Source organism: Anarhichas minor, unplaced genomic scaffold (assembly GCF_050575085.1).
Source record: "Anarhichas minor isolate MPS153535 unplaced genomic scaffold, ASM5057508v1 ptg000058l, whole genome shotgun sequence".
NCBI classification, from domain to species: domain Eukaryota; kingdom Metazoa; phylum Chordata; class Actinopteri; order Perciformes; family Anarhichadidae; genus Anarhichas; species Anarhichas minor.
Genome location: NW_027466504.1, coordinates 13,894,234 through 13,922,208, shown reverse-complemented (window position 1 = coordinate 13,922,208; position 27,975 = coordinate 13,894,234). Strand labels below are relative to the sequence as shown.

The window sequence follows — 27,975 nt, the reverse complement described above, 5'->3', positions numbered from 1 at the left end:
GCTCTGGGGAAATTGACGTCTTAACTTATGGATTCAGATTTGAAGAAAACAAATGAAATAGATACAAACAAATAAAATCATTTTTATTTTCTCCAACAAAGTGCACGCCTCAATTCTACAAAGCAGCACATTACAATGTAATGGAATAAATACAATAAAATTCGCTGAATAAAAAAAACCCCGGAAAAAAACACAAGCAAGGAGATACACAAGTACCCGCACAATCACACTGGTGGCAGGACTACATCAGACTCTTTAGAAAGGCTCCGTGAGACCAACTGCTTCTTTCAAGGTGATTGTTTGACTTTTGATTCAGTTTTTTTTGGATAAAGACATCCCGTCCTCTGCTTTCTAAAGTAAACCAATTTAAACCCTGCTTTTTTTTTTTTAACTGAGGACTACCAAACCAACATGAAAGAAATACAGGTGCATACTCTCATGTTCATACACATCACCCTGGAAAACTTGTGCAATTGCAGCAGGATCCCCAAATCACCTACCTACTGCTGAGACAAAATAAAGTGAACACATTTTCAGTTTTAACTGAAGTTACTACTCAAGTCTATGTGGTGCAACTTAGTGTTTTTTTCCATAGGCAAATAAAATATAACACAAAAGGCAAGGGAACACATCCCTTAATACTCCACAAAATAATTTAGTGCTCTTTAAATAAAATTAAAAACACTATTTTCATATGGTGGCTCTTAAAAAAAAAGAATAAAAAAAATAAAAAAAACTCACAGACCGAAAGGATAATGCTTTAAGAGACATCAATTATATTAGGAAAGAACTGAAATCCCATGAAAAAAAGACATTATCGACAATTAAATTCTGTACAGAACGCAAAATCAATATACAATACAGTACCTGCAGATGTTATGCATACAGTACAATTCTCTTTTTACATAGTTTTAGTATGGGCTCCAGCCTGATCTATATACTGACTTAACACAGGTGGAAAAGCGGCTATCTTAGCTTTCAGTAACTTTAATGTATATTCAGCGAGGAGAGTAGATCTTGTAGTAGGCGTTTAGAAAATGAGATTTGAAAACATTATTGCAGGATGGTCATCTTTAGTTGCATACTGCACGTGTTACATGAATGTGTGCTATGACGAGGAGCAGCGGGCTAATGAGAGAGACAGAGGGCCGGACGGAAGAAAAAAACTAGGGGGGTTTAGCTGTTTTTGCTATCTCTCCGTCACAGAGGTTGAACCTTGCGTTATCTCTCTGATCCACTACCCTGTACAGTACATTCATGGCCAGTATTGCACGTTACCAGCCGAGTCCACCCTGATTCTGCGAGGTGAGGACCTTCAGTGCTGAATTGTGTAATGCTGTCCTGTAAGTCAACACTAATCCAGTGACGAGAATAGACCGTAACCAGAGCTCACCAAAGACTGACTGGGACTCCCATCTGCTGTCACAGTTTGAGCTCATTGGCAATTTTGCAGGCGATATTCTTAAAGGCGATGGACGTGCCCGATATCCTCTTGAAGCGCACGCCGTTGAGGGAAAGGCGGGGCAGCTTGCACACCTCCATCTCCCATTGGACCAGGTTGTCCTGGCGAGCGTCGCCGTGGACGCAGAAAAGCAGGAAGCGTTCACGCTGCTCGTAATCGCAGCTGTTGGCGTCGAGAACCTTTCGGATCTCCCTCATCATCTCGGCGGGCTCCATGGAGGAGGTGGTCTTCATGCTCCAGGTAAAACGAAGCGAGCGAGGCTTGGAGTCCCGACTGCCGTCCTCTTTTGTATCACCTGACACACTTCTACACCAACAGAAGAGAGGACAGAACAGAAATAGAAGTGGAGAGAGGCGTTGAAGGAGGCGGAAGTTGGTTACAGGCTTTCTATGAAATCTACGTCTCAATCAAATTCTCACCTCGGTGTTTCTGTCCTGGCACTGGCCTCTCCCTCACTAGGCATCCTGAAACAAACCAGGAATACACTGTTAGTCCCCCAACCTGATGAACATGAGTTCACCCACCCCACCCCCAACACCACCCCCATCATCACTGGACACAGAGAGGGGTGTCAGGCATCATGCCAGGAAATAATCCACACTCCTGGGTATCAGGGTTCAGCACACAATGAGGTGACTTCTTGATGGACATACTATTGTAGCCCCCTTCACAATAACCAAAGGCATCCTCCCGTCTACTGAACGCTACCTTTCCTTAATCCCCACTGATCTCTAAGAAGTAGAAAAGTGATTCTGCCATTACATGCTTTTTCACTTAAGATCAGCATGAAGACGAGAGAGAGTGAGGAGAGGAAAGCCAGCGACTTGAAAAGCACATATCGTGGCTTAGCTTAGTAAAGGAAATGCTGGTGAGCCGTGAGGTTTGTTCTCGAGGCAGTGGACACAAGGGAAGGAAATAGACGGCATAACAAGGGTGTCAGTAGGCAAGGATGTGGTGTAGTGGGCAAATACGTAAGGGGTTAAGGACACACGGGCCAAGGTCATAGTGGGCACAGTTCTGTTTTGGTATTTTTGGACAGGGGGGGGGGAACAGGTGCAGCAAGCGTTGTGTTCTCCTACCTCCGGGTCGACCTGAAAGACAGAGCTCTATGTGGAGAGAGAAGGAGAGAAAGCTGTGAGCCTCAACCAGAGGGGCAGGCGTGAAGGTGACACAAGGAGCTGCTGTATGCACGATGTGGTCCTATGCCTTGCTTGTCCTATTGACAGCAAGAGGTAACAGTGCGGAATTATGATAAGCACTCAGCATTGGGAGCAGATCAGAATGTCTTCAGGAGGCAGGGCGCTTGTGTGATGCTTTCTTTGTTTTTACTGCTGAAAAAGTACTCCTTTAATCTCTTTAGTTTGGTTTTGGGGAATGTTACTATTGTTTTAAGGTTAATCAGCGACATACAATAACCATGGATGGTTGTTTTTTTATGTCTCTGCGTGCACTTCAAAGCCCAGCTTTAGCAATTTAATTTATTAGCTATTCAATTTGTCCAGTACTTTGGTTTATGAATAATACCTGCAAAATGATTACCATCAGCCCCAGCTGTACTTTGTATTTTGTGCTAATTAGCAAACGTTAGCAGTGCAAACATGCTAAACTAAGATACCAGCAGTGACATTGGTATAGAGGGCTGCAGGAAGGAGTCGTAAAAGGCAAGGCAAGTTTATTTGTATCGCACATTTCAACAACAAGGCAATTCAAAGTGCTTCACATAAAACCATTAAAAGCATCAAAACGCATTAAAACCTGGATATGAGTCCATATTTCTGCACGTTCGGCTCCCTCGTCTCGAAGTCAATGGTTGTTTTACTGTGTTTTTGGTTAGAAATATGGTCTGTAGTTATCAGTATATATGAATTTTGAAGCTTTTACATATAAAAAAAGGGTTGCTAACAAGAGGCTAAATGAGACAAAACAATGTCATTAACACTAGAACACTGGTGCGCCTTTAGCTTTCTGGTGGTAACGTGAAATCATGTAACAGTGGAGTACAATGGTTTTACTTCTGGCGATTGCATTTACGCTTTAAAAATCATGGCATCATAGTATCATACGCGTTTGTTTGCCACAAAGTTCATTTTCTGCAAAAAAAAAAAAAAAAGTGCAATGCTAAATTCCGGGTTGGGCTACATAAATACATGGTGCCTGCAGCACTCTATTATTTTGCACATCAGCTTGTTAGCATGACGCGAGCATTCAGCTCAAAATGTTGAAGTGCCAAAGTGCAGCCCCACAGAGCTGCTAGCATGGCTGCAGCATGGCTTGTAAATTAATATCTTAAGAATAAGATATCAAGCCCATTAAGATTCATAATGTGGATGCATGTAAAGAGGAGGTTATTAACAATGAAAGCAGATGACATACATTAAAAATGCTATTTGCAACACGTGTGTTTAGTTGGACCAGTCATCAATGAAGAAGTCTAAATTGGCATTTCAGAGCTTGCAGAATGCATAGGCACACACTCGCAGGAGTATGAATCAGACTTCAGTAGCAAAGGAACAACAATTCCCTTCAAAACTGAAGCACTCATGAATGCCAGTACTTACGTCACTCAGGCATTATAAAGTAGTACACTTTTATTCCTGTGGTGTTTGTGAGAGCTGAGACCTCCCAGCCAAAGGAAATGTGAATACCTTAACTGTTAGGTACAAGAAGAGGAAAGTACTGACCTGCGGACAAACTTTGAGGTGATCTTGCCGATGATCCCAGTGGAGGTGCCCCTGCGTTGCTGAGCGAGAGCCCCCGTATCATGGGACAACGTGGGCGAAGCTGGGGGGCCGTTGTAAGTGGCACTGCGCCGGTCTCTGAGCTGAGCTCCGTGGAAGGTGCTGCGGCTGGTGGTACCACGGGGGAAACGGTTCTTCTCTGGGGTGCTAATACTGTGTGCAGACGGAGAGGTGGACGGACCCCGCGGAGAGGAGCTGCAACATAAAAATCAAAGGAGAAATCACTACTATGTGTCAAAAGATCTGCATGCTCGCTATATATGCTGTAATTTAGAAGTAAACCATATTATCAGCATCACTATCTTTGCCACAAATAGACTTCAACATAGAAAATACGCAGTCCTGACAGTCACAGTTGTTGCAGATGGACAGGTGATGATCAGGGTGCTCACCTGGCCTTCAGCTCTGTGTTGTCGTCGATGGGGGGCAGTGTGCTCTTTGAAGGATGCCCTGACGATGACATGGACTTGGCGTGACGAGGTCGTGTTGAGCTCATTGCAGTCGACGAGGTGCTCCCTGACACCTCGGTTAAACTGGGGACCAAGGATGAAGATATATGTAGTCATTGGTACAGTGGGGGTTTGTATTATGCACTATTAAATTAGAAAAAATAAATTTGACAGAGAACACGGAGAGCTAGATCTCACCCTGCATTTAACTGTTAGTGTGTCTGTGCTTACCTGCTGTCTTTGCCGTTGGGAATAGCTGAATAGCGGTCAGTAGACGATCGTTCACACACGTATGTGTTCCTGCGAGTCATTGATCCATTGGTCTGTTTGTGGAAAGAGACAAAAAACATGTCAAAGCATTTCAAGCATCAGCAAAGAAGGATTGAACAAATAGAGGAATGATTAGGCAAACACCTTTTTACTTTTTGTTGCAAAAATGTGTACATTATAGACCCCCCTGCACCTATTTGTTTATGAGCATGTGATGTTTGTGGATGGACATGTGTGAGCAATTGTGTCCTCCTCTTCCTCACCCCCACAGCACTTGTAGTTTTCTTCCTCTCCTGTACCCCAAGTGGTGAGGCGGGAACGTCTCCTTTCGACGTGTTGAGCTCCAGCCGGCGCGCTCCGTCCCACTCCTCCCTGTGGTCGCTTTCCACACTCAAGGCCTGGCCACGCTTCGTGTACGATACCGCCGGGGGCACAGACGGACCAACTAGGAGACACACACATATGAGAACAAACTTATAAACTCTCGAAACGAACATATCACTATTACGGCTCCAAGAGCAGGAATTATCAGACAAACAAACAAGGACAGTGCCTTCGTTACAATAGCGTCAAGCAAAGCCACTCAAAGCCAAGATTTAGACATCATCTAGTCTATGAAATATAAATCTGCACCAAACACTTTGTTTATTAAGTCATACAGCTACAGAAGCCAAGGTGAGCATGTGCAAAGCAAAGCTGTTCCCTCCTCATGCTTTGAGGCGCAGTTCCTCGGGGAGCTGCAGGAAGGCAGCCAGCCAGCAGATGGAGCCAGACACAATGGCCCCACATGACATAGGAGGAAGCTGCTAAACAACCAGTGCAGTGTTGAGGTTGAGTCACTGATTTGAACATTTGGATGGACTGATTTTTGAAAATAAACATGAAGCCAACAAACCACTTAGTCTAGGTTTGATGTACACCTTGTTTTTCACTATAACAGTTGAAATGTGCTGTATTTATCTCTTCAACTATTCTTAAGCTCAATCAGCTTTTTTCAGCTGTTTAGGAGCCTCATTGGAGCTGGTAGAGCTAGTGCCTTGCTAACTGGCACATCAGCAGGGTGATCACAGGCCAATCCTCAGTGACTAAGAGCAACTTCCCCCGACACAGCACGCAGCCAGCAGCACTCTCAGAGCTGGGAAGATTGAGGTTACTTTACTTGGCTTCTCTACGACACCACCACCACCACCCTCATCATCCCCACCATGATCGCTGTAGCGGCGCTGCTTCTGATTGGCCGAGATGCTGCGTGTGACCTTGGGATGAGCAGGAGAAATGCTGTTGTTGATGTCACTGGTCGGCCGCTGTCGCTGACCCAGGACGCTATTGGTGAGCGGTTCGCTCCCCTCGAACTAAAACATAAGAGACATAGGATGAGGGGTGTGGTCACATGACTTGATGCATTAACCACTGGGGATGATGTCAAGATGATGCAAGTCATACAAACTGACCTCTGGAGCTTTTCTGCCCAGCAGCAAGTAGGTGGCCATGACTTCATCGTACTTCTGGCCCTGTAGAGACTCTGTGATCTCATCTTTAGGGAAGCCCATCGTCACCATGAGCTCTGATGGCGGATAGAAGTCAAAATGAATCCCAGAGTCAGTAAACTGGACATGACATGAAGAGTGACATCAACACACACTCACACACACACACACGCTTTCAAACACACCTATTCTGGTTGAATCACTGAAGTCCGCCTCCGGCTCGATGTGAGGTTTTAGCTCCTCCTCCTCGTGACCCACATTCATCCAATGGTCTTTCATTATTTGCTAACAAAGAGACAAGACAATTAGAGCTCATGTATGTCCAGTACAATGACTTCAACTGCAGTTTCAGATAATGAATCATGACTCACGCCTGTTAATTACACAACATGACAGCTAAGTGCAAGGCAAATGGCACAAGAGAAATGAATGACTTCTTTATGAAATCAGCTGGGGCTGAACAACAGCGTGATCAATTGTTATTATTGTTGGAGAAATCTTTACTATTGAACGTCAGCCTGGTTCTGGGTGCAGGGGTGGTGTTGACTCTGGACAGACGGAGTGTGAATTGAACTGAAAACTGTATATTGTTTGCAAAGAAGAAAACAAGCTACAACTGTCCCTGATTACGTGGATGCACTAAAAGACGGATTCTGTTGAATTAATTAAGTTTTATCTCTTACGATGCTTTGACTTTATTATTTGTGAACGCTTCCATCAAAGAATTATGTAAGACCACTCAGATGAATAATGATTCCAAATTTCCATCTGACAGACTGTAAAGGGAAATGTTCTGTTGGTTGATAATTAACAACAGCAGCAATTATGTGCTTCCAGATGACGCACAACAATCGTGTTTCCAAACCATTAGGACTGTATGTTTGGCTGCTGCGCAACACACTTTTGAATGGAGAGCGAATGACTGTGAAGACGCAACAATGCAAACGGCGGTAATACCTCCAAACTGCCTCGTTTGACAGGGTTGAGCACGAGTAGTTTCTTCAGCAGGTTTTCACAGTCTGTGGACATGTAGAAAGGAATACGGTACTTTCCCCGCAGGACCCTCTCCCTCAGCTCCTGAACACCAAGCCACAGACAGACAGACATGAAACCGCATGAGTAATCACGTTTACTGTGCATGCGAATTCAGATTCTAACAAAATTATTCATATATTTTCATTAATAAAAAATGTCTCAGAGAGGCATTTGTTAATGTTACTTTTACTATTGAGACTTTCAATTGCAACAGAGGCAGCTTCGTCCTTTCATCTCTGTTCTGGAGGACATATCAACTGTCTCAGCATGAATTTCTTTTGGAAAATCAAGTAAAAATGATCTTATTTCAGCTTCTTAAAAGTGAAAATGTTCTTGTTTCTTTCCTCCTCGATGACATTTACTGAATATCTTTGAGTTGTAGACAAAACAAGACATTTAAGGACATCATCTCGGGCTTTTGGAAACACCTTTTTCACTTTTTTCTTATTTCACAGCATAAACAATAATCAATTATAGAGAAAGTAATAGACAGATTCATTGACATGGTAAATGATCGTCAGTTCCAGCCCTTTTCAAACGAGCTACGTTGTTTTGTCATCTGAATATGTCTAAAAGCAAAAGTGTTTATACCTTTTCTGACCAAAAAAAAAGTAAAAAGTCTGTCATCATAGAGCAGGACGGAAACGCTGCACACTTTCAGACAATCAAAGGGCTTTGTGGTGTTGCACACGCAGTTACTTGTGTGAAATTCAAAACCAGCCTACATTCACAATCCTGCACAGTCGCATCATAAAGTGGTCATGATTCTCAGGTTGTCGTAAAGGTCTCAGGTACAATCATTTAGTCTTCTGTTTTAAGAATAAACTCTTCAATTAACCCCCATAAAAGGTCTCCGATGTTGGTGATCAATAAACTATAAAAAAGCGTCACCATTTCCAAACACTGGGCATCAGACCGAGCATATCTACATAATCAAAGTTGAAAGAAAGGTGAAGTCAGAACGTGATTTAAATCGCACCAAAACAGGAAACGCATGCAAGTCATGCAGGGTTAAATAGAGGTGAATGAAAGACGGAGAGAAATCTGAAAGCATAATGTGACCGTACCTTTAGACGACTTGACAACTACTTCATTTGAAGCATACTGAGCGCTTTATCAATATGTGTTTGCCAGAGGTGAAAAGCAGCGATGTGTTAACTGCTTAAATTGTAGAAACAAGTTTGACTGATCAGAAGGAACAGTATCAAACAAAAACAACATTGTAAGAGCTTTGTAAAGCAACATATTCTTCTGTCCACATAAACACAGACAGCGATGCATCCCAGAACCAGAACGAGTGCACACCTTTAGATTCTGTCCGTCGAAGGGCAGTGATCCGCTGACCAGAGTGTAGAGGATGACCCCGAGGCTCCACACATCCACTTCTGGTCCATCGTACTTCTTTCCCTGGAAGAGCTCTGGAGCGGCGTACGGCGGGGAGCCACAGAAAGTGTCCAGCTTGCTTCCCACGGTGAACTCATTACTGAAGCCAAAGTCGGCTATCTTGATGTTCATATCTGCGTCTAACAACAGGTTCTCCGCCTGAGGTGGGACGAGATGAAGCAAATCATCATGTGGATTGTTAGCATATCAGAGCTGACAGAACATGATTGATTATAGATGGTTTTCCCAAGATATACATGCCGGATATGGATACCACTCAGGAGAAATCAGACATCAGATCCTCACCTTTAGATCCCTGTGTACTATCCTCCTCTGGTGGCAATACTGCACTGCAGACACAATCTGAAATACAAACACACACACACGTCATGGGACACCACGGGTATATCAAATATTAAGGAAGAAAACTATTGCAGCACTTTTCATAACTAAAATAAATTCAATTTACTGTCACATATGTGAAAGAAAAGTAGCAAGACCCGAGAAACCCGAGAGTATTTGGCTTTTTTGCGTGAAAAGTAACTGAAACTAATAATCCATTATCAAAACAATTGCAGATGAATTTTCTGACAATAGACTAATTGTTGAAGCTCTGCAACAAAATGTAAAAAAGTATGAATTGTTGTCGTGGCTTATCTGACATTGTGGGGAAATAAACAAACAAGAGTGCTTTCATGCTAGCAAGACTTTTTGTTAGCAACATTGTTTCAGCACCAAAATTACATTTAAATCATCATTTTTTCCACAGGTAAGCAAATCAAAATAGATCATCCTCATCAAGCAAACCCCTTCATCAAAGCTGAAGTAAATTAATTATTCAGATTCACTGTCAACAGCAGGAGAATTTTGATTATGTCCTCTACGACCAAAAGCTCATATTGCGTAATGCTAAAGGAAATCTTGCGAAAATCCTCAATATTGTTAATGGCTAATAAGAATGTGATTGGTTTAGAAAAGGAGAGGAGGGAAAACTGTTTCTACTGCTTCCAAAACAGGATATGTTTGAGGCTTTTGAATCTTTATCCAAGGTCTAGGAACTGTATTTCTCAGGCAAGCAAATCTTGAGATTTCTCAGGCCCAAATGTCCCTTTAATCATGCTACACACAGTAAGCAGTTGCTATGACAGCTGACAGTTGTAATTTCACCAACATATGCCCGAATAGCATCAATCAAATAAAAAAACACACTGTTCTCTGACAGATGCCGCCCACCTGCCAGCTCTCAGCCGCACACACACACAAACACTTTACCTTTCTGAATGTTGATCTATCTGTACTGTGAGATACACATACACACACACACACACACACACACACACACACACACACACACACACACAAGCCACCTACACTGTGTCACACACAGTTCCTCTGAGTCATCTAAGACCATCGGTGGGGGATTATAAACATGAACAGCGTGGATGTGAAAGAACTGGTCTAATTCTGTTCATCTTCAGAGTATAAGTGAGCATGAAAGAGGCCACTGCATTGCTGTTGATGCCTTATTGCTCTTACAGCACCACTAGGTGTCAGAGCAGCATCTATAGGGAAGTTGTTCTCAGCCCCCCCCCCCCCCCCCCCCACCACCACTGTTCTCTCTGGCCATGCTATCTGCGCTCCATCTCTCCTCTGCAGTTGGTGACGAAGCCTGATCTTGGTGCATGCAGTCTTCCCTCTGAAAGCAGTGAGTGGAATGACGACAGAGGTGCGAGCGCTGCGTTACTGATGACTCACCTGTCTGAACTTGGCCCTGGCCTCCTTCTCCTTCATTCTGCCGTGAGCTACTAGATAGTCAAATACTTCTCCTGGGGTAGAGAGAGGAAAGATACAATTATCAGTCAGTATATAGTCATAACCTTGTGGTATAAAGTAATGACTGAATTTGTCTGTGTGCTAATTAAGTTGCACACCGAAAAGCAGGAATACACTCACATGATCAACCAAGTGTCACATATTTAGTGGACGTGCATTAATGCCTCACTCACCCCCACTGGCGTACTCCATCACCAAATAAAGCGTCTTCTCTGTCTCAATCACCTCAAACAATTTCACTGCAGGAAAAAATTGGGAAGAAGGAAAGAGGAGGAAGCGGAGATAAATACATTAGCTATTTAGAAAATATAGTTTTACTCGTCTGGTGAGAGTTCCCTCATTGCATTAAAAGTCATATCTGAGTCTCAATAAAGTCTTTAGGAAGCCAATACTTTATGTTCAAACATATTAAGTGAAGTCAAGCATTTGTATGTAGCCAATGCAACTGTTAAGATCTTCAAACCGCTGAGTCATACCTCAATTTCTGGTTAGTAAAAGTCAAAATTTGATATGACAGGATATCAGAGAATCCCACTCAAAAAATATGAATACATTAATTAATGTACTAAAAGAGCAGGGAAACAGTGAAAGTGTGATTTATTCTTCAGATTTCAGAAGAATAATATTCATTTGATGCAAGTTATACTGGTTTAGCTTGGTGCTGAATATCGGTTTAATTATTAACACTGATGCAAATCAAATGGGAATATTGTCGCTGAGCTGTTTGAACTTACCTATATTTGGATGATTCAGTACCTTCATTATTCGGACTTCCCTGAAGAGCTGTTGAGACACGGAGGGACATTTAATTAATCCAGAAACATAACGAACGAGATTACATGCAGTGACCCTGAGTGTCAGCTCGGTCTCTTCTGGGAAAACACAGTTGGAAAATGTTATCAAGCTCTGATTAGGGAGCTGAGGGAAGGGAGCTGAGCCACAATAAACTCCAAAGCACCACAGTGTGCTGACACCGGATTACACTCAGGAACATGAGAGGACGCGAGGATCTACCGTGGAAAGCAATATGACTGAAGCAGTGACAACGTTGCACAAAACTCAACACAAATGAGGACCAGGATCACAATTCCACTGACACGCTGCAGTCCAGCCAGCTAGCCACTGCAGAGTAGCAGTACAAAGGCTTACAGCCAGTTAGACATCTGCTGCCTGATGTAATCATCTTCAAAAAAGAGCAGCATAATCAAGTTGATGCGCTGCCGTTCTAGAAAACAAAGCAGAATGTGAGTTCTCATACAAGGTTCACTAAGAGGACTCTCTGTACTGCAGATGGGGAAAGTTTCTATTCAGTCTTATGAGAAACCACGAAAAGGAAAATCCCCTCCTCTAGTCTATGTACAACAGCTGAGTGAGAGAAAGGAGAGAATTCAGAGTTATTTCATTCATTTAAACCGTGTCTCCTCACTCTCGGCGTGGCTGTTTATGTCAGACGAGCTCCCGCAGCCACTTAGAGGTGCTGTTGAATCATTTACATTCTGCAGATTCCCAGTCGTGCCCAGGCTGTGTTCGAGTGTTACGTTTCAACACACGCTCGGCTGGCATTCAGCATCTACTGCTGCTACCTGAGACGGAGCACAGATTTTGCCCATTTGCTAAGCACTTTTGATGAAGCAAAAAATGTCTGCTGCCTTCTCCTGTGTATTGTAAAAGTATAGAAAAAATGATGTCATTACTGAACAAGTCAAATTAAAAACGAGAGTGGACATTGTAGTGGTGTGTATGCGTCAGTGTGTGCGTGCAGCTTTTCAAATGGCCTTTTCGGTCTTACATAAGTGCTCGGATAGTCTATGTTTCTGGGTCATCAAACACAGGCATTATACCAGTGTGAGCAGGCCCGACTGTAGGACCTCTCGGCTACAGTCTGGTTCAACAACACGCAGGTACTCTCTGTCTCCCTCTCTCTCTAATTCTTTCCTCTGTTCTCTGTCTCTACTTGCTCTCCTGCCTCTCTTCTTCTTTCTCTCTGACACCTCTTGTCTCATTAGACCCAGCACACACACACACACACACACACACACACACACACACACACACACACACACACACACACACACACACACACACACACACACACACACACACACACACACACACACACACACACACACACACACACACACACACACACACAACAGCGTACAGCGAGCTGCTGCAGACGGCTTAAAGAATAGGGCTTCTATATTTTTCTTATTGTCAAAAAATCCCAGAAAAAGACAAGAATACGAAAGACAAAAAAAGGATTTTTCCCCCCCTTCTAACAAGTGTTGCTTGTGAGGGCCAAAGCCTGAAATGGCTTATTCCTCTGTGCCATAGAGCTCCATTGTTGTCCAAACACAATTAAAAAAAAGCGAGCCGCATTGTTGCACTGGGTGACATCTGCCTTCGTTACAATGAAAATGGGCACTGTAGTTTATTTTGAATCAATCCCCACATACACTGTCCTACTGCTCTAAGTACTCAGAGCACCAAATGTGTATTAATCTTCAGCTGAACATAGTCCACAAGGAATGCACAATTTACATTTGTGTGAATAGTGTTAACAGTACCCAGCTGTTTTAAGTCTTTTTAAATAAAAACTAAATATTTATTAGAAAATAAAGTACCAACAACAGGGTAGGGTATTCAAAAAAGTACTGAGGTGGATTAACACATAAACACATTGTTAATAGTTTTGGTCTTTTCATGGGATTTGTTGACAGTAAGACAAATACAAAAATATCCAAGACTGCATTATAAATAAAAATAACCTGATGTATAAACTGGTTTAAGGATAAAATCTTCCATGTAAAAACAGAATAATGTCAGCGTTAAGGATAACAAAATCATAATTTCAATAAAAAGAGATTAGTTGTGCATAACTGCTGATTCCTCTAAATAAGACGTACAGTGAATTTCAACAGTATATGTAATATCGTGTACACACACTAACCATGTGCAGTACATTACCAGGCACTAACTCTGTACATTTATAGATTAAAAACGTACGGTCTATAAATATTTCTACAGATTTGTCGGCTGTAGCACTGCAATTATATGTCTATTTTAAATCAGATATTTTGAAGCAGTGTGTGTGTGTGTGTGTGTGTGTGTGTGTACAGATTTCATAATTTAAACGGCACCAATGTTTTAGTCAACAGAAATCTTCAATCCCTCAGTGGCTGCTCAGAATAGCGAGCTTCTTCTGTGTGGCAAACCCTGCTCCATATTCATCAGCTGCTACGTTGGCCTGAGAGGTCTCCCCCCCCCCCCCCCCCCCCAAGGTAACAAAGTCAACTCGAGTGGAAACACACTGACACAATAACCAGAAGGTCCTGCAGTACACAAGTGTAGACGCATAAGTCGCAGCCTTACATATGCATCCATCCACTCACGTGCTTTAACATGTGACGCTTCCTTCAGTACAGGACGTCTTTATTATTCTGATCTGAACGAGTGATGGACTAAAGAGTCAGTGTTTTATCTTCATCTCTTATCTCTTCCTCTCTCTGCCTCTTTTCCTCTCTCTCTCTCTCTCTTGTTTGCGTCATTGCCCTAAAGCCCTTCACATGGGAAGCACGCGTGCAGCCACTTGGAAACATAAATGAGAACAAATCTGAGACGAGCGGTGGAAAACGACAACAACAAACGCAGCCCCTGTCGATAAAAACCCAATGGGGATGTATGAAGCCACCATGGAGGCTGACAGGAGATAATGAGTTTAGGATCTTCGATCTAGTCTAGAATGAATATCAATAATATCTACAGGCATACAGGGGTGTCACAGCGGGGCATAAAGCCGTTTTCAATGTGGTTTTGGAGAAGGTGAGCGAGTCCTGAATATCTGGGCCATCTTCCTTTGAGGCAAAATGACTTTCTTTAAACTAAAATGAATAAAAAGTATTGATTTAGGTGGTGAATTGAGACAGAGATTGAATAAAATGATTACAAGAATAGCTGCAAAAACAATATGTGTATCACAAACATGAAAGCACACCGTTTCTAATGCGCCTGGATCTCAGTAGTCTGTGCCAGTGACCTACTTCCAGCCACCCAGGGGCACCCAGACTCCCAAACTAGCCGTAATTACAGCAAAGCCCCCGTGCAAAAGGAGCAGATCAGCAGATATCAGACTGGGAACACTTACAGGAACTGGCTGGACTGTTTCTGTCACAGCAGCACAGCGCAGATTATTGATAGGACGAGTAGCCTGGAAGTCCTCACCCCTCCAATGAGTGTGTGTGCATGTTTTCAGATGCCCGACAGACAGAGGGCACAAAGGTGTCACTGACATTCAGACAATCTGTCCAGTCCTCCACTCCTGGTGCTGAAAATAACACCTGTCTCTATCTCTCTCTGCTTCTGCAAAGATGTGCCACCTCATATGTATTAGCAACACCACCAAGCCTCAACTTCCCTTTTACCAAGGAGCCCATTTTAACTGGAGTTGTTCCGATACCGATACAAGTATTGGAAAATACTTCAGATTCAGCCTAAAATGTTGGATCGGGTATTGGAGAGTGTATAAGTCTATGCACTTGTCACTCGCTACCCGATCCATACATCCTGCTCGGTCAGTACTGTGCATGTGCAAACTAGTACTACACACCTGTGGTTGAACACTCTCTTGCACGTTATTTTTTCCCTGATAATGCTGCATTGTGAACAACAAATTTGTGTTGAAAATAGCAGGAGGAGAGCATTTCAACGTTAGCTGTTTGCAGATGGTTAAAGCAGCACAGTCCTGCTTGGACTGTGCTGCTTTAACTTTATTTGTTTTTAACACAATGGTATCAGATAGGTACTTTGTATCAGTATCAGGAGTAAAAAAAACAATACCAAATCATCTTTTAACTCACAATAAATGTCTCGACAGCACTGAAAACATACATCCGTGAACATCTAAACGCATGCTTATCTTGCCGCCTCAACATTTGATTTGTTTCACGATACACCTCGGACAACAGTGCTGTCTGTCCAATCAAATTCCACTCATCTGAACAAGACCACAGCTCCTGTAGCCAATGGGCTCGACAGCATTGCATTGGCTAATGCAGTGTGGCGGGCGCGAGACAGACATAAACAACAACCATTAACAGAGCTTGACCCCATGGTGGGCTTTTTGCAACTGGCAGAAAATACACAGAGCATGTTGTTCTGAACACACTCTGGCTGCCTTAAAACCGTGACACTCAGACATAACGTAGGAAGACTGAAGGTTCGTAGCACTGTGGCTCTGAGCCACATCTAGAAAGGAGATTTCAATTTTCCGTGAAGCTGCCAGTGTTTCTGTCGCTTCGTTTACTCTCTTCACTTTCTCTGGCCTGTTTTGCGTCACGGCTCTACCTTTTACCAAATGTGAATGTGTCTCGCATTTTAAAAGCACAGGCTTTAATATGGTCTGAAACGGCGCATCTATCACGTCTGACTGGTCGATTATATAACCTTTAATATTCCGTTGATGTTGTCATTGTTGAAGCAATGAAAACTCTTATTTACAGATTAGGAGGAGACAGAGAGCGATGGGATGGTGGGATGAGAGCAGCGTTTGCTCAGTGAAAGAGGGGATTAACAGAGAGGCCTATTTTAGGGCAAACATGCCTAAAAACCCTGACAACGTCAACATCCCTGACCACAGATGACATGTGATGCATTTCCTGAGGCGGATCTAAGGAGGTGCTTTGGAAGCTCAGCTGACCTCATTTCCTGTTACACTGAAACCACCACAAAGTCACACCAGGGAAGGAAGGACCATAAAGGAACAGACCAGAGCTTCATTCTAGCCTTGTGACTCATTCTGGCCTCTGCTAACCTCTTTTTAAAATCAAATAATCGGAGGGAAACACCAGACCGACAGAGATAAGTTCAGGAAAATAAGTGACAAAAACAGAGATTCTCTGTGGTCTCTAAATCCTATATTCTGAGATTGGTTAGAGGATGTTTGCATGTGTATATGAGTGAATTAATGGCTGCACCAAGGCGCAGGAAGGCATCCATGTGCGTGAAATGTTGCCAAATGTGACTGAAACACACAAAAACCAGAGATTCTGCCAGCTGGAGCCTTCTGCATAAACCAAAGGATCTCCTGTGTTATGTATGTATGTGTCATGCAGGCTTGTGTGTGCGGCTGTATGGGATCTGCCAGAGCGCTGTTTGTGCCTACTGAGCCAGATGGTGTGCCCACAGCCTGGCTCCTCTGAGACCATAAAAAGAGAGATCAGTGGCAATTTGACGGGCTAACATGAAAGAGTCGCCGTTAACATTGAGTGGAGGAGCGATACAGCCAGAGCAGACCTCTGAAACCTCACTCACCCGCACTGACAAACAAACAGGATCATAAATGCATGGTTCAGTTCTTCCCCAGGTTCATCTTCAGTACAAACATGTTTAATCAACTCCAAAGCGAGAGGAGGCAAGGTCATTTTAGACACCAGAATTTCACCAAAGCATCCTTCAATCTCTGCTCTTCATGCATGTAGAAAGCCTGAGTCATCGAATCAATAATTATGACCGTCTGTTGTTTATATCCGCCTCTAGAAATAGCCTGCTTAGATGCAGAGAATGGCATTTTTAACCATGATTATGTACACTGTGGTAGGATCAATTTATTGTCCAAGAAACCGTGTTGCAGAACTACCAGGACTAGTTTGTCACTGATGTGAGACGGGAAACAAATCCATCCTAAGACAGAATTTGGGATGTACTTAGATTTTACATGCGTTTATTATAACATTTTCTTGCTACTTTTCCTAGGGTGACCCTCAGGGAACAAAGTGAAATTTGGTCTAGACTTCTCCACATGAACAAAACAAGCATGCAGAAAAATACAGAAATAACTGAAATCAGCGTGAGATGTTTACATCATTGAACACCAAATCTGTAGACATTAAGTACAAATTTCCTATTAAAAGAGGGGACATTTAGCATATTTATATTTTTTTATAATTTTAAATAGTTTGAAAGATTTTTGAAGAGTAGAATCCCCACAAGTCTGTTTGTTAAATTACAGTGGTGGTTTTCACGTCTATTCCATTGGACCCACAGCTTGCTTTGTTTTTATCAGGTCATCCAATGTGGAAATCACTGCCTTTAACTGCAATTATCTGGAAAACCAGCAGCACTACGAACCCCAAACCCCAGGAATGACAACCACTGACTGACTTCCTTCTGAACAAATATTATTTGGCCAATCCAAACAAAAACTGTATTAAGGTGGATGTTAATGCATCACTAGTTGAGCTTTCAGAAGGATAGAATAGGACACTCTGAGCCAATGAGACTATTGATTCAATCCAGGAGACAAATGCTGCATTATAAGACGAGCTTCTGCATTGCAGATGGCACCTCTGTATACCATTACAGCAATCTATAGTGCAGAGCCACGAGCACCGTACAGATATAAACATGTCTGTACACTCCAATACACAAACACACACTCCAGATTTAACACATGAACCAACACCAATGTTCATACACGCTATTACACCAATAATAGCTCATCCCCCATGAAAAGCCAAAGGACTTCTCCATATTGACCCTCTCAGGTCAACTGCAGCTGACATCTGAAAGGCTCACTGAATAATTGATCAGAGAGATCCTGATTGGTCGGCAGCCTCACATGATACGTCTACTGTGACCGTCACCAGACAGCGGACAACCCGACCCATCGGGTGTGTAACCTCTCATGACCTAGACAAGATCCAGAGCTTATATTCAGAATCTTAATGCCACACACACACAACGCCTCTAAATGTTCATTAGCCCACTGTGCGTGTGCAGATTAGAAACCACACAATAGGCTGTCAAACAAAAGAGCTCGTACAATGAAATTCATCTCAGTCAGATTAGACGAGTACAGAACTCTGCGCTTGAAATTCTCAAAGCGTCTTCGCACTGATTGTCTGACGAATTGCAGTCGGATCCCATTAAGATCCAAGATAATTACAGATTTGCTGGTGGAGAACACAATCATGCCAGAAACCCGATAGTACAAGGATTAAAAGCCAGACCCAAATCTGTCTATTTGTCTCACAATTACACCCTGTTTGATTAGCCAGACTCATTGAGTTAACTCCACTCAGACAAATGTGGGATGGCAGACATTTTGGGAAGCAAATTGTTGTTATTATTTTGCCATTGATACTGCTTGCCGCGGCAATATTTTCTCAGCCTGGCAGTTTACAGAGAGATGAAGGCCAAGAGGTCCATCAAGACATCAACTGCCATCTATGTAGGTGTGGCGGTGGTTACAATAGTCCTTTATTACAGTCTAATGAGTCACCGCAGAGGTTGCTTAGCAATCTCTTCATCCTTTACAAAACACTGAAATTAAAAGAGGAGCTACGGGGAGCCATGCCACGATAATGTCCTGACCTCCGAAAAGAAATCCTGTCTGTCAGCTGGACACCTGCGTGAGACTCACAGTAGGTGATGCTTGCAGCAGCGACCGCTTCCCTTCCACATGCTGTAATCCACCGAGAGGATTGTGTGAGTGTGTGCATTTAATCAGCAGAAAGAGCTGGATTTGGATCTAGTAATCAGGAAACTGTCCCAAACTCTTCGCTGTAATTGGTTATGACTGCTAGACAAGGGTAAGTGACAGACAGGCAGGCAGGGGTATTTTTAGCTGCTCATAACCACATACCAACAATAAGTCAAGAGGGGCTCTGGATTAAACAAGCCTTTTGGTCTCTGCTGACTACATCTGATTACATTATGTAAAACAGCACATCCTGAGTTCAAAGAGCAAGGACACAAGAGCGGCAACCACTCGGGAATGACTAATGGAAAAGTCATGACCGCCGTATCCAGGACATTAATGTTACCATGTGGCCATAAAAACACTGACTCACCTTCTGTAAACTGGTGGGATTCAGCTGGGTTTTGTCTATAATCTTCACCGCCACCTAGAAACAAAAAGGACAGAGAACAGCAAAGTCAGAAGAAGAAAGGAAGCGGGATATAGAGATGAAAGATAACGAATTCTAGCTTTTGTGTTTGTGTTTTGGTTTGCACAGAGAAAGCTAATATGAGCTATCCTCATTATTTCACTATTCTGCTGCGAGGTAACTTTGTCTAAACATGTCACGGCTGAATCGGTTTAATCTGAACACACCTTAAAGCTCCTCTGTTCAGTAATTTATGAAGGGATGACGCTTTGATCGGCGAAGATAAAGAAAAAAAAAATGCATTCACAGTTTATGTAAATGCTTCCACACACAGTCTGTCTCTGTGTGGCAGCCAGGCCAGCGTTAGTATATGTGACTCTGCAGGTCGGTGATCTACTGTTGGCCGGGCAGATCTTGCTCGGCAGCAGTCTGAAGCATCCATCTCAATAATCACCCCAACGTGCACACCGACACCGACCGGCTCCCTTCGCTTGGTGAAAGCTCAGCAGCTTTCACCAAGCGAAGCTGAGCCACACTGCAGACTCACCAGTAAGCTCACACATCATGCTGATAAGAGATTGAAGGAGCTGTTTTACAATATAATGTAATTACACTGAAAACAATGTGGCACAAAATTATTTCACAATAATAATGGTTTTAATTGCACAGACTTAGACGAAGAATAGCTGAATACATATGAATGTCACAGTTTGCGGTCTGACCGAGCAATTGAGATTGTTCAGCCTTGCTAAAGAGAGCACGGGGGTCTGAGGAAGACCGACGTAGTTGGATTAAACCACTTTGGAGCTGCTTGGCTTCTTTGGGCCCCAAGGGGAGTTTAGACTCTTCAACTGTGTCCTCACAGACCATTTCACAGTGTTAAACATATTAAATGTGTTGGTGTTCTGTTGTGTGTCAGTAGAAATAAACTCAGATCCAAACTGTTTTATAGTCATCCAGTTCAAATGAAAGTGTCTACATAATGATGGTTACCATGTTGTGATATACACTCAAAAACAGCAGCATTCAAACTAAATGAGTTTCATGGTGGTGTTGATGTGAAGGGGCACTGTTGTTGAATAAAAGAACTCAACTGAAAAGGAGGAGCAACTCGTGGCTAATAACTCAGGAGTTCACAGACATGCTAGTCTGTGCTTTGAGCTAAATGCCAACGACAACGCTGATGCTAACTAATGTTAACCAAGGTAGGTGCTACTGTGGCGAAGAATTGAACGTTTGCATAGCCAGCGACGTCATTTCTTATATTCAATGTGCCCTGTGGAGTTTCCTTGTAAACAGTTGTGTTTACATTCAGTGTTCCTCGCCAAAGCCCATGGGGTGTATCCTCAAGCTCCAACAACAACTGTGTTGCGTGTTTTTCCACTCTCGTGGAACACAGCCGTGTCATTTAAGTCCAGCATTTTTTACATCCATATTTGCAAGCTAGCTAGCAATCTTTTTTCCCCCCCAGTCTTTGCTGGCGCATTGCAGCTCATTTTGTCGTGTTACCGCCACTTTTTGACCAGTGACCATCGGAAGTACTGCGTATCGCTTCACACTGACCCCGGGTGGCTGGGACCTTTGTTTTACGTCCAAAACTCCAGCCTTGTTTTGTCTTTTGTCATTCTGTAAGTTCAACTGTTCAATAGGATTCTGACAGAGATCTGACCTCTAATTACAGTTGAAGGGAGAAAGGGTATAAATTGCTTTTTGTAGTTTAATGATGCCATGTAAGCATTAATAACAATTTAACATAGCAGCGTTACTGTGACTCCGGCCTTATGAGAGCTTAACAAGCATGCTTCAGTTGATGCAGACTCTGACTCTAATCCCAAGCTGCACCGATGACGGGGAAAACCAGAAAGCAAATGCTGAGTCACGGTAAAGAAAATGCAGGTGATTCCCAATACCTACATTACACGTTGCATTTAATTCCCGCCAAACTTGTTAACTAAACTCATTAATGACCGCAAAGGAAAAGACTCCAGCAGGGAGAAGAGAGAGCGGAGCGAGAGACTGCAGAAAGGCTCGCTGTGTGTGGACACGCAGTACGCAAGTGGTGTCTCCTTGCAGCCTGTCTTGGGTGGGCAGGTGCACAGACAGACCTCGCCCACCTCCTCTCTGCTTCCTCCTGTCATGGACAAAAAAAAAGGTGCATGCATATGTTTGTACGTCTGTTTGTGTGTGTCAACGTATGCCTGCAGGTGTGGGAGCTGTCCCCCTGTGTGTCACTCCATTGTTCCAACTTCCACTATTCCCTTTGCATGAGTCAGAGATATTCTTTACATTTCCTTCGACGCTCCAGTGCACCAATATTATATTTTGTTCTCAGATTTGATGAACGAGCGGATGGCACCGCATCATATATGCCGGTGTCTGTGTGGATGTGGGTGATTTGAGGGTGAATAATTCAGCTCCAGTGTGACAGAAGGGCAACCCGCATCACTGTTAATTATTCAGCGCGTTTGTAACACACGGCCCATATGCTCTTCACCGTATGCGGGTCTTGTGATGGCGCGCGCATTTTCAAACATGTAAACGAGAATATTGAGCTAGAGGACACGGAGGGGACACTTAATCATAGCTTCTCTTGTGTGCTGCTGAAGAGCTTTACATGTTCCTCTACATCTTGACTTCCGCCTGAGCTCTTTTTACACGACCACAGGGTCATGATCTCTTGCGAGCTGAAGGGAACTATTGTAGCAGAGTACAAGGTCCTATCTCATACAAAGAAAAGAAAGGCATTACTGTTGCTAGAATATAAGAATATAATGTATAAGAGTGAACATAATATTCTTTTCTCTTCGCGAGTATTGTGCATACTCTACGCACCAACAGACACACACATAATCTTACTGCCACTGTATATGGAGTAACTTAGAACTGCCCATACAAAGTTTATTCCAGCAGTCTTTACGCAGTTTATACAAAATCGTGCAAATACAGTAAAAATGTGTACTGCATATACGATAGATACTTTATGTATGTGTATTGCTGTCTATAGCATCTGTATTTTTATGTTTGCTTGACTTTGTTTAGCTTTGTTATCTTTTTTATTAATAGTGGTCAAAACAGTAACATGATGAGGTATCATTACGATACAATTTTTCTGGTAATTGATAAATCAATTTGATAAATAATGTATCATCGCCCTCCCTAGTGGGTAGGAGATAAGGATATAGGGTACAGGCACACAGCTCAGCATGTGACTGTGTGTGTGTGACTGTGTGACTGTGTGTGTGTGTGTGTGTGTGTGTGTGTGTGTGCACATCATATAGTCACCCTCTTCAGCAGATAGAGGACACTCAGTCACCTAGAAGTGACTGCTGCTCTCTCCACAGAGCTCTTTTGATATTTTCTACAGAGGGAAACCTTTTTTTTTGTTTTGTTTTAGCTGTTTGCCGATAAAAACGGCTTGCTGGGCACAAGCTCAGACGGCGTCGGTTTTTTAGTGTGTTGTGTTCTTTCCACCTGTTCTCTCTCTCTCTCACTCTGATCCATGTCTTTGCATTCTGATGAGCCAGCAAGGACACTCAGGTACACAAAGCAGCGGCTGACCTTCTCAGCAAGCAGTGTGCAGCATACTCAATACGCCGGTTTAATATTAGCATTAAAGGACGCAGAATGGATCAGACTGTTACTGGTTTGACCTGTTAGAATATTCATGCCCTCCATACTCTGATCTGACCAAGAACATGATGAAACAAGTGGCTAAGAAACAGACATGAGAGGATATCTGAGGTGGATCAGGGCTGTCAGTGAGTGCTGTGGTACCTGCTGAGTGAAATACAGTGAACAGATCGCAGGTCACTGTTTTCTCCTCGGGCAAACAGGAGCTTTAATTACCGACACACCAAAGCAGGATGTCCATCACTCTGACAGGTCAGCAGTGTATGACTGTGTGTGTGTGTGTGTGTGTGTGTGTGTGTGTGTGTGTGTGTGTGTGTGTGTGTGTGTGTGTGTGTGTGTGTGTGTGTTGAGGCAGAAAAAGAGAGAGCTTGACCTGACCTGACAGGGAGAACTAACATGGACAAGTACAATATTGTGATGACAGGAAATCATTCATTTATACAGGCCAAAAAAATTGGATTAACTTGGAGTGAAATCAACATCTCTCATTTACAAAATACCCGTTCAAGCCAAATCTTTCTGTGAAAGAGTTGATGAAGCAAATAAATATGGCACCTTCTTTTCGTTGCTACTAAGGTTATGTGGTGGATGTGTAAAATTGTAACTCAAATGAGAAGGTGACCTTACTGTCATTCTTTTTTTTACCAGAACTGAAACAAGTAAATCAAAAATTCACTTGTTCATTGATGGTTTTCTTCTTTGGGTTTTAGACTGTTGGTCGGATTAAACAAGTCATAATTTGACTTAAGCTCTGGGATGTTGCGGTGGACATTTCTCTGACATTTTTTTAAGACTTTTATTTGCTTGTATTAAAGCCGCTGGAGAATGACAGGAAACGGGAGCGAGAGAGAGAGAGTAGATGACACGCAGCAAAGGGCCGCGGGTCAGAATCAAACCCGGGCCCCTGCCAAGGGCTCAGCCTACATCGCTGTACCGATTAATCGAGAAAATAATCGGTAGATTAACCGATGATGAAAGTAAGAGTAAGCTGCAGCCCTAACTGTTAACATGTGGAAATAAAAGAGTGAGGTTGACATAGTAGGTTTTGGGATGAACAATGCATTGATACCGAAATGACTTGTAAAATATAAATGAAAACTTGTCTCACCTCTCGCCCAGTCAGGACATGTCGTGCCAGCTTCACCTTGGCGAAATTCCCCTTCCCAATGGTCTTGAGGAGGCGATAATTGCCAATATGGGGGTGCTCCTCTGTGGAGGTGAAAGAGTTGCGGCATCGCGGCAGGCTGTGGCGACTCGCAGATTTCGTCGGGGGGACTGGGGGTTCAACGAAGCCGTCCACCGAAGAGTGCTGCAGGAAAAAGCCACACATGTCGAGATAAGTAACATCCTCATTCCCTGACTGGAGCTGTGATTTATACAAACACCAATTCTACAAGTCCATGAACCTCTCTGGCTTTGACACAGTCGGTAATCCCAAAGGGACCCTTCTTCTTGCTGCGTTGGCCTCACGCAAACAAACAATGCCGCAGAGTGCTGCAGTGGAGGTTTGTGTGTGCCAAAGGTGGGATATTTGCTGTGCAAACAGAGATGAACCCATTAACCTAGATCCAGATTCCAGGAGGGGATCTACATGTGTACGTGCATATATACTGTAACTTCATTTACATGCCGTCACACACAGTAGTGCCCTGCATGCAGGCCCAAAGAGGAACTGTGTGGGAGAGAACCAGGCTCCCTCTTCTCCCTCTGTGACACCGTAACCTCAAAAAGCCCTTGTCAGACACAAGGCAAGATTCAACAACAAAAGAAAGTAAACTCCTTTGACTTTGTGCCTTTGAGAATACCTACAAAGTGTGCAGAACAGAGTCAAGAGTTATAACAATATTACTGGCCCCATGGCCAACCCCGTTAACAACAAGTGTCCCTGTGAAACGGCATTTGAAGGTGAATTAGGACTGGCTTGCTATAAGTACAGAGCTGGCACGGGCTACGCATAGTCTCTGCTGGTCTGCTTCCTCTCCTCCACAACAGCTGCTGATGTCAGTCCAGGTCAGAGATCCCATGATCCACACCCAGCCAGAGAATAAAGCCTTGGTCTGGTTACCCAGGCTCCTCTGCTCCCGTTTCACTGGAGAAACGCTACATCGCCTCTGATAGTATACATCCTGACAGAGGGAGAGCTACACTGCAGGATTCAAACTCTCCCCAGTGTGTGTGTGTGTGTGTGTGTGTGTGTGTGTAAGGCAGGGAAATGTTTTGATTAGATGCCAGTCAAAGTCAGCATCCTTGTTTCTAATGCGCCAAACCCTCTTTTAGATCTCCTTGGCAGAGAAAGCGGTGTAGCTTGCACTGCCTTACTTATTATGCAGCTGTTATATGTCCACATTAAAGTGACTTGAGTTCCTCACATCAACTTTAAATCCGATCTGTCATATGGCCAGTTTATCCTTCAGACGCACATGTGTTAACACACAAACACACACTTGGCTTGGCTGCAGAATTCTATAAATTAACCGAGGAGCATCTGGACAGGCAGGTGATTTGGAGCACTTGATTAATACACAAAGTTTGTTTCACTAGACCATCCATTAACTCAAACGCTTACGTAATGTCTTCAGGGAGGCCAGACAATAGCACACACCTGCACAGACCACACATTTATAAAATAATAAAGAAAGTCAGGAGAGAGCTTCTTATATTTTGCTGCACTTAAAGCCACTCGTCTCTCTGAGTAATTAGCTGTTATGCAATGCAGTTCAGCTGCTAGTGGGCCCTGGGGCTGCATGATGGAGTCCAACAGAGGCAGGCTAGGCTGGCTGGCTACAGCCATTGCTGCTGAGGCAGTGCTTTAATATACACTTAGCAGTCTACGTCTGTGAGACCTAAAGCAGCATTAGACTGTTAGACAGATGCAGCACTGATGCATTTCTGAATACTGGCAGAGAATGAGCAGAGAGCTGCGGTCATTAGGCCTTAGGTTATAACTTTGTAAATGCATTTTCCAATTTAAATGTTGTCACCTGACAATGAATAACCCAGATACTTGTACTCTGAAATGGAGAGACAAAATAAAAGCCCTATTTTTTAAATCTGGGAATAACTAAATAAATAATAAAAGACTGCTTCCAGCTGTTTCCACTGCTTGTAACCGGATGTAATACAAGGAGGGTTTAGTCTGTTTCCAGGAAAAGAATCAGACGAACCTAGATATGTCAGAGCCTGTCAGCATACATCCAGACGTCCTCATTTGGACTGATCTCAAAAGCTTTGTGTTATTATGCTGTGATTTGAGGGCGCGTGGGTGTAGGCGCGCGAGCAGTGGGGTGGTCGTTCATAAACATTCCTTCACACAATGAATGAGAAATCACCGGCGGTTTAAGCCATGCCTTTAGCCCGGTGTTAATAAATAGCCTACATGTCTGTGTCAGTGTCGTGGCAGCAGAATGATGAATAATAACACGCTCCCTCCTCCTCCTCCTCCTCTTCTTCAACACCGAGCGTGCAGTTACAACAGGCCCCAATAGGTGATGGATGTCACATTGCGATGCTACCAAGCGTTGCCATTGAAAAGTAGGACAACATCCTCCCCCACCCTGCCTAAATATTGACGTTGACTAGAAAACACCCCCCAGTTGCACGAGTGGAGCAACACCATTTTTCTCACAGGCCACATTCACTCTCAACATTACATTCAAGCTTCGCATGTATCATTACAGCCAGCATACTGACGCAGTGCGTTGTTCAGGCTAGCCGTTTTGTGTACAGAAACTGGGGCAGACATAACTGCACCTTTATTCTAGGTTATTCTAGGCTCCGTGCTAACATTCCCGTCACAGGGGAAAGAAGAAGAAAAAAGCCGGAGTGCTCATTGGTCGAGTCGCTCTGCAAACACGAGCCTCCAAAAAGAGCTGCCATAAACCTGCACCGACCAGTGCTCAAAATAGCCGTACAGCCCGGGTCATTTTCATCCCAAACCCGCGTCCGGTATCCCACCGGTGTCTCTGGATAGCAGCACTTACATTCTCGGTGTCACGCTCGTTCACCGTTGGCAATGGCGTTCTGGTCGACATCTTGTGTGCTTCGCAGGCCGCTCAGCGATGCAGCGGGCTGGGCAGAGCAGAGCAGACACTCGGCGCGGTCCGTCGGGGAGAGCGGTGCCTCTGTCCCTCTCTACATCCCCTGTAAACACCGCAAACAGCGGCCTTCTACCGCAGCATAGCGCGCGCAGGGCCAGGCCAGACACGCCAGATTTTCGCGTTGGCTTTGTGCACTTCCCCTCAGGTAGGCTAGTGGCAGACAGAAAAGGAGGAAAGAGAGACAGGGAGCGAGAGAGAGAGATAGGGAGCGAGAGAGAGAGAGAGAGAGAGAGAGAGAGAGAGAGAGAGAGAGAGAGAGAGAGAGAGAGGGAGGGGGCAAGCCAGGAAGATGCGTCGGTAACGGACGGGTCTGCGCAGCGCATCTCAAACCTCCCACCAGGAAGGATGGAGGGACCTCTCTCTCTCTCTCTCTCTCTCTCTCTCTCTCTCTCTCTCTCTCTCTCATACACACACTCTCCCTTTGTCTCCTCTTTATAGCTCATTATTCAAGTCACCAGAAAACAGTTAAGCACACAGTTGGAACAGTGTCCCTCTATGCTAACTATAGGGCGTGTACAGACTGCCAAACCTGAAGACCTATCATCCAGAGGCTCATTAAGGACACATTGGGATGGTTTTGTAGTGTGACCGACTAAAATGCTCAATTATTACTGGAATAATATAAATGAATAAAATACCGTATTAGTTGAGTCAACTCCTTTGCGGTTGGACATACATGGTGTCACAGCTCAGTGATTTGCTACTT

The 27,975-nt window shown here is 43.7% G+C and overlaps 1 protein-coding gene across 3 annotated transcripts; it reads right to left on the bottom strand.

The window, feature by feature from the left end:
- Positions 1–62: 62 nt before the first annotated feature.
- Positions 63–27,423, bottom strand: LOC142933001 (serine/threonine-protein kinase MARK1-like). Of its 3 annotated transcripts, none has more exons than XM_076077135.1 (18): positions 27,153–27,423; positions 24,281–24,481; positions 19,507–19,560; positions 11,392–11,440; positions 10,831–10,896; positions 10,580–10,650; positions 9,131–9,187; positions 8,747–8,983; positions 7,364–7,483; positions 6,592–6,691; positions 6,371–6,483; positions 6,079–6,271; positions 5,183–5,364; positions 4,881–4,972; positions 4,593–4,733; positions 4,144–4,395; positions 1,882–1,926; positions 63–1,768 (listed from the first exon to the last, which is right to left on the bottom strand). In XM_076077135.1, the coding sequence occupies exons 1-18, from the start codon at positions 27,201–27,203 to the stop codon at positions 1,423–1,425; spliced, it is 2,370 nt and encodes a 789-aa protein (XP_075933250.1). In that variant the 5' UTR covers positions 27,204–27,423; the 3' UTR covers positions 63–1,422. The 3 variants fall into 3 exon arrangements, with proteins under 3 accessions (XP_075933250.1, XP_075933251.1, XP_075933249.1); XM_076077136.1 differs by having other exon boundaries at positions 6,124–6,271; XM_076077134.1 differs by lacking the exons at positions 19,507–19,560; positions 24,281–24,481; positions 27,153–27,423 and having other exon boundaries at positions 6,124–6,271; positions 11,392–11,426.
- Positions 27,424–27,975: the final 552 nt, after the last annotated feature.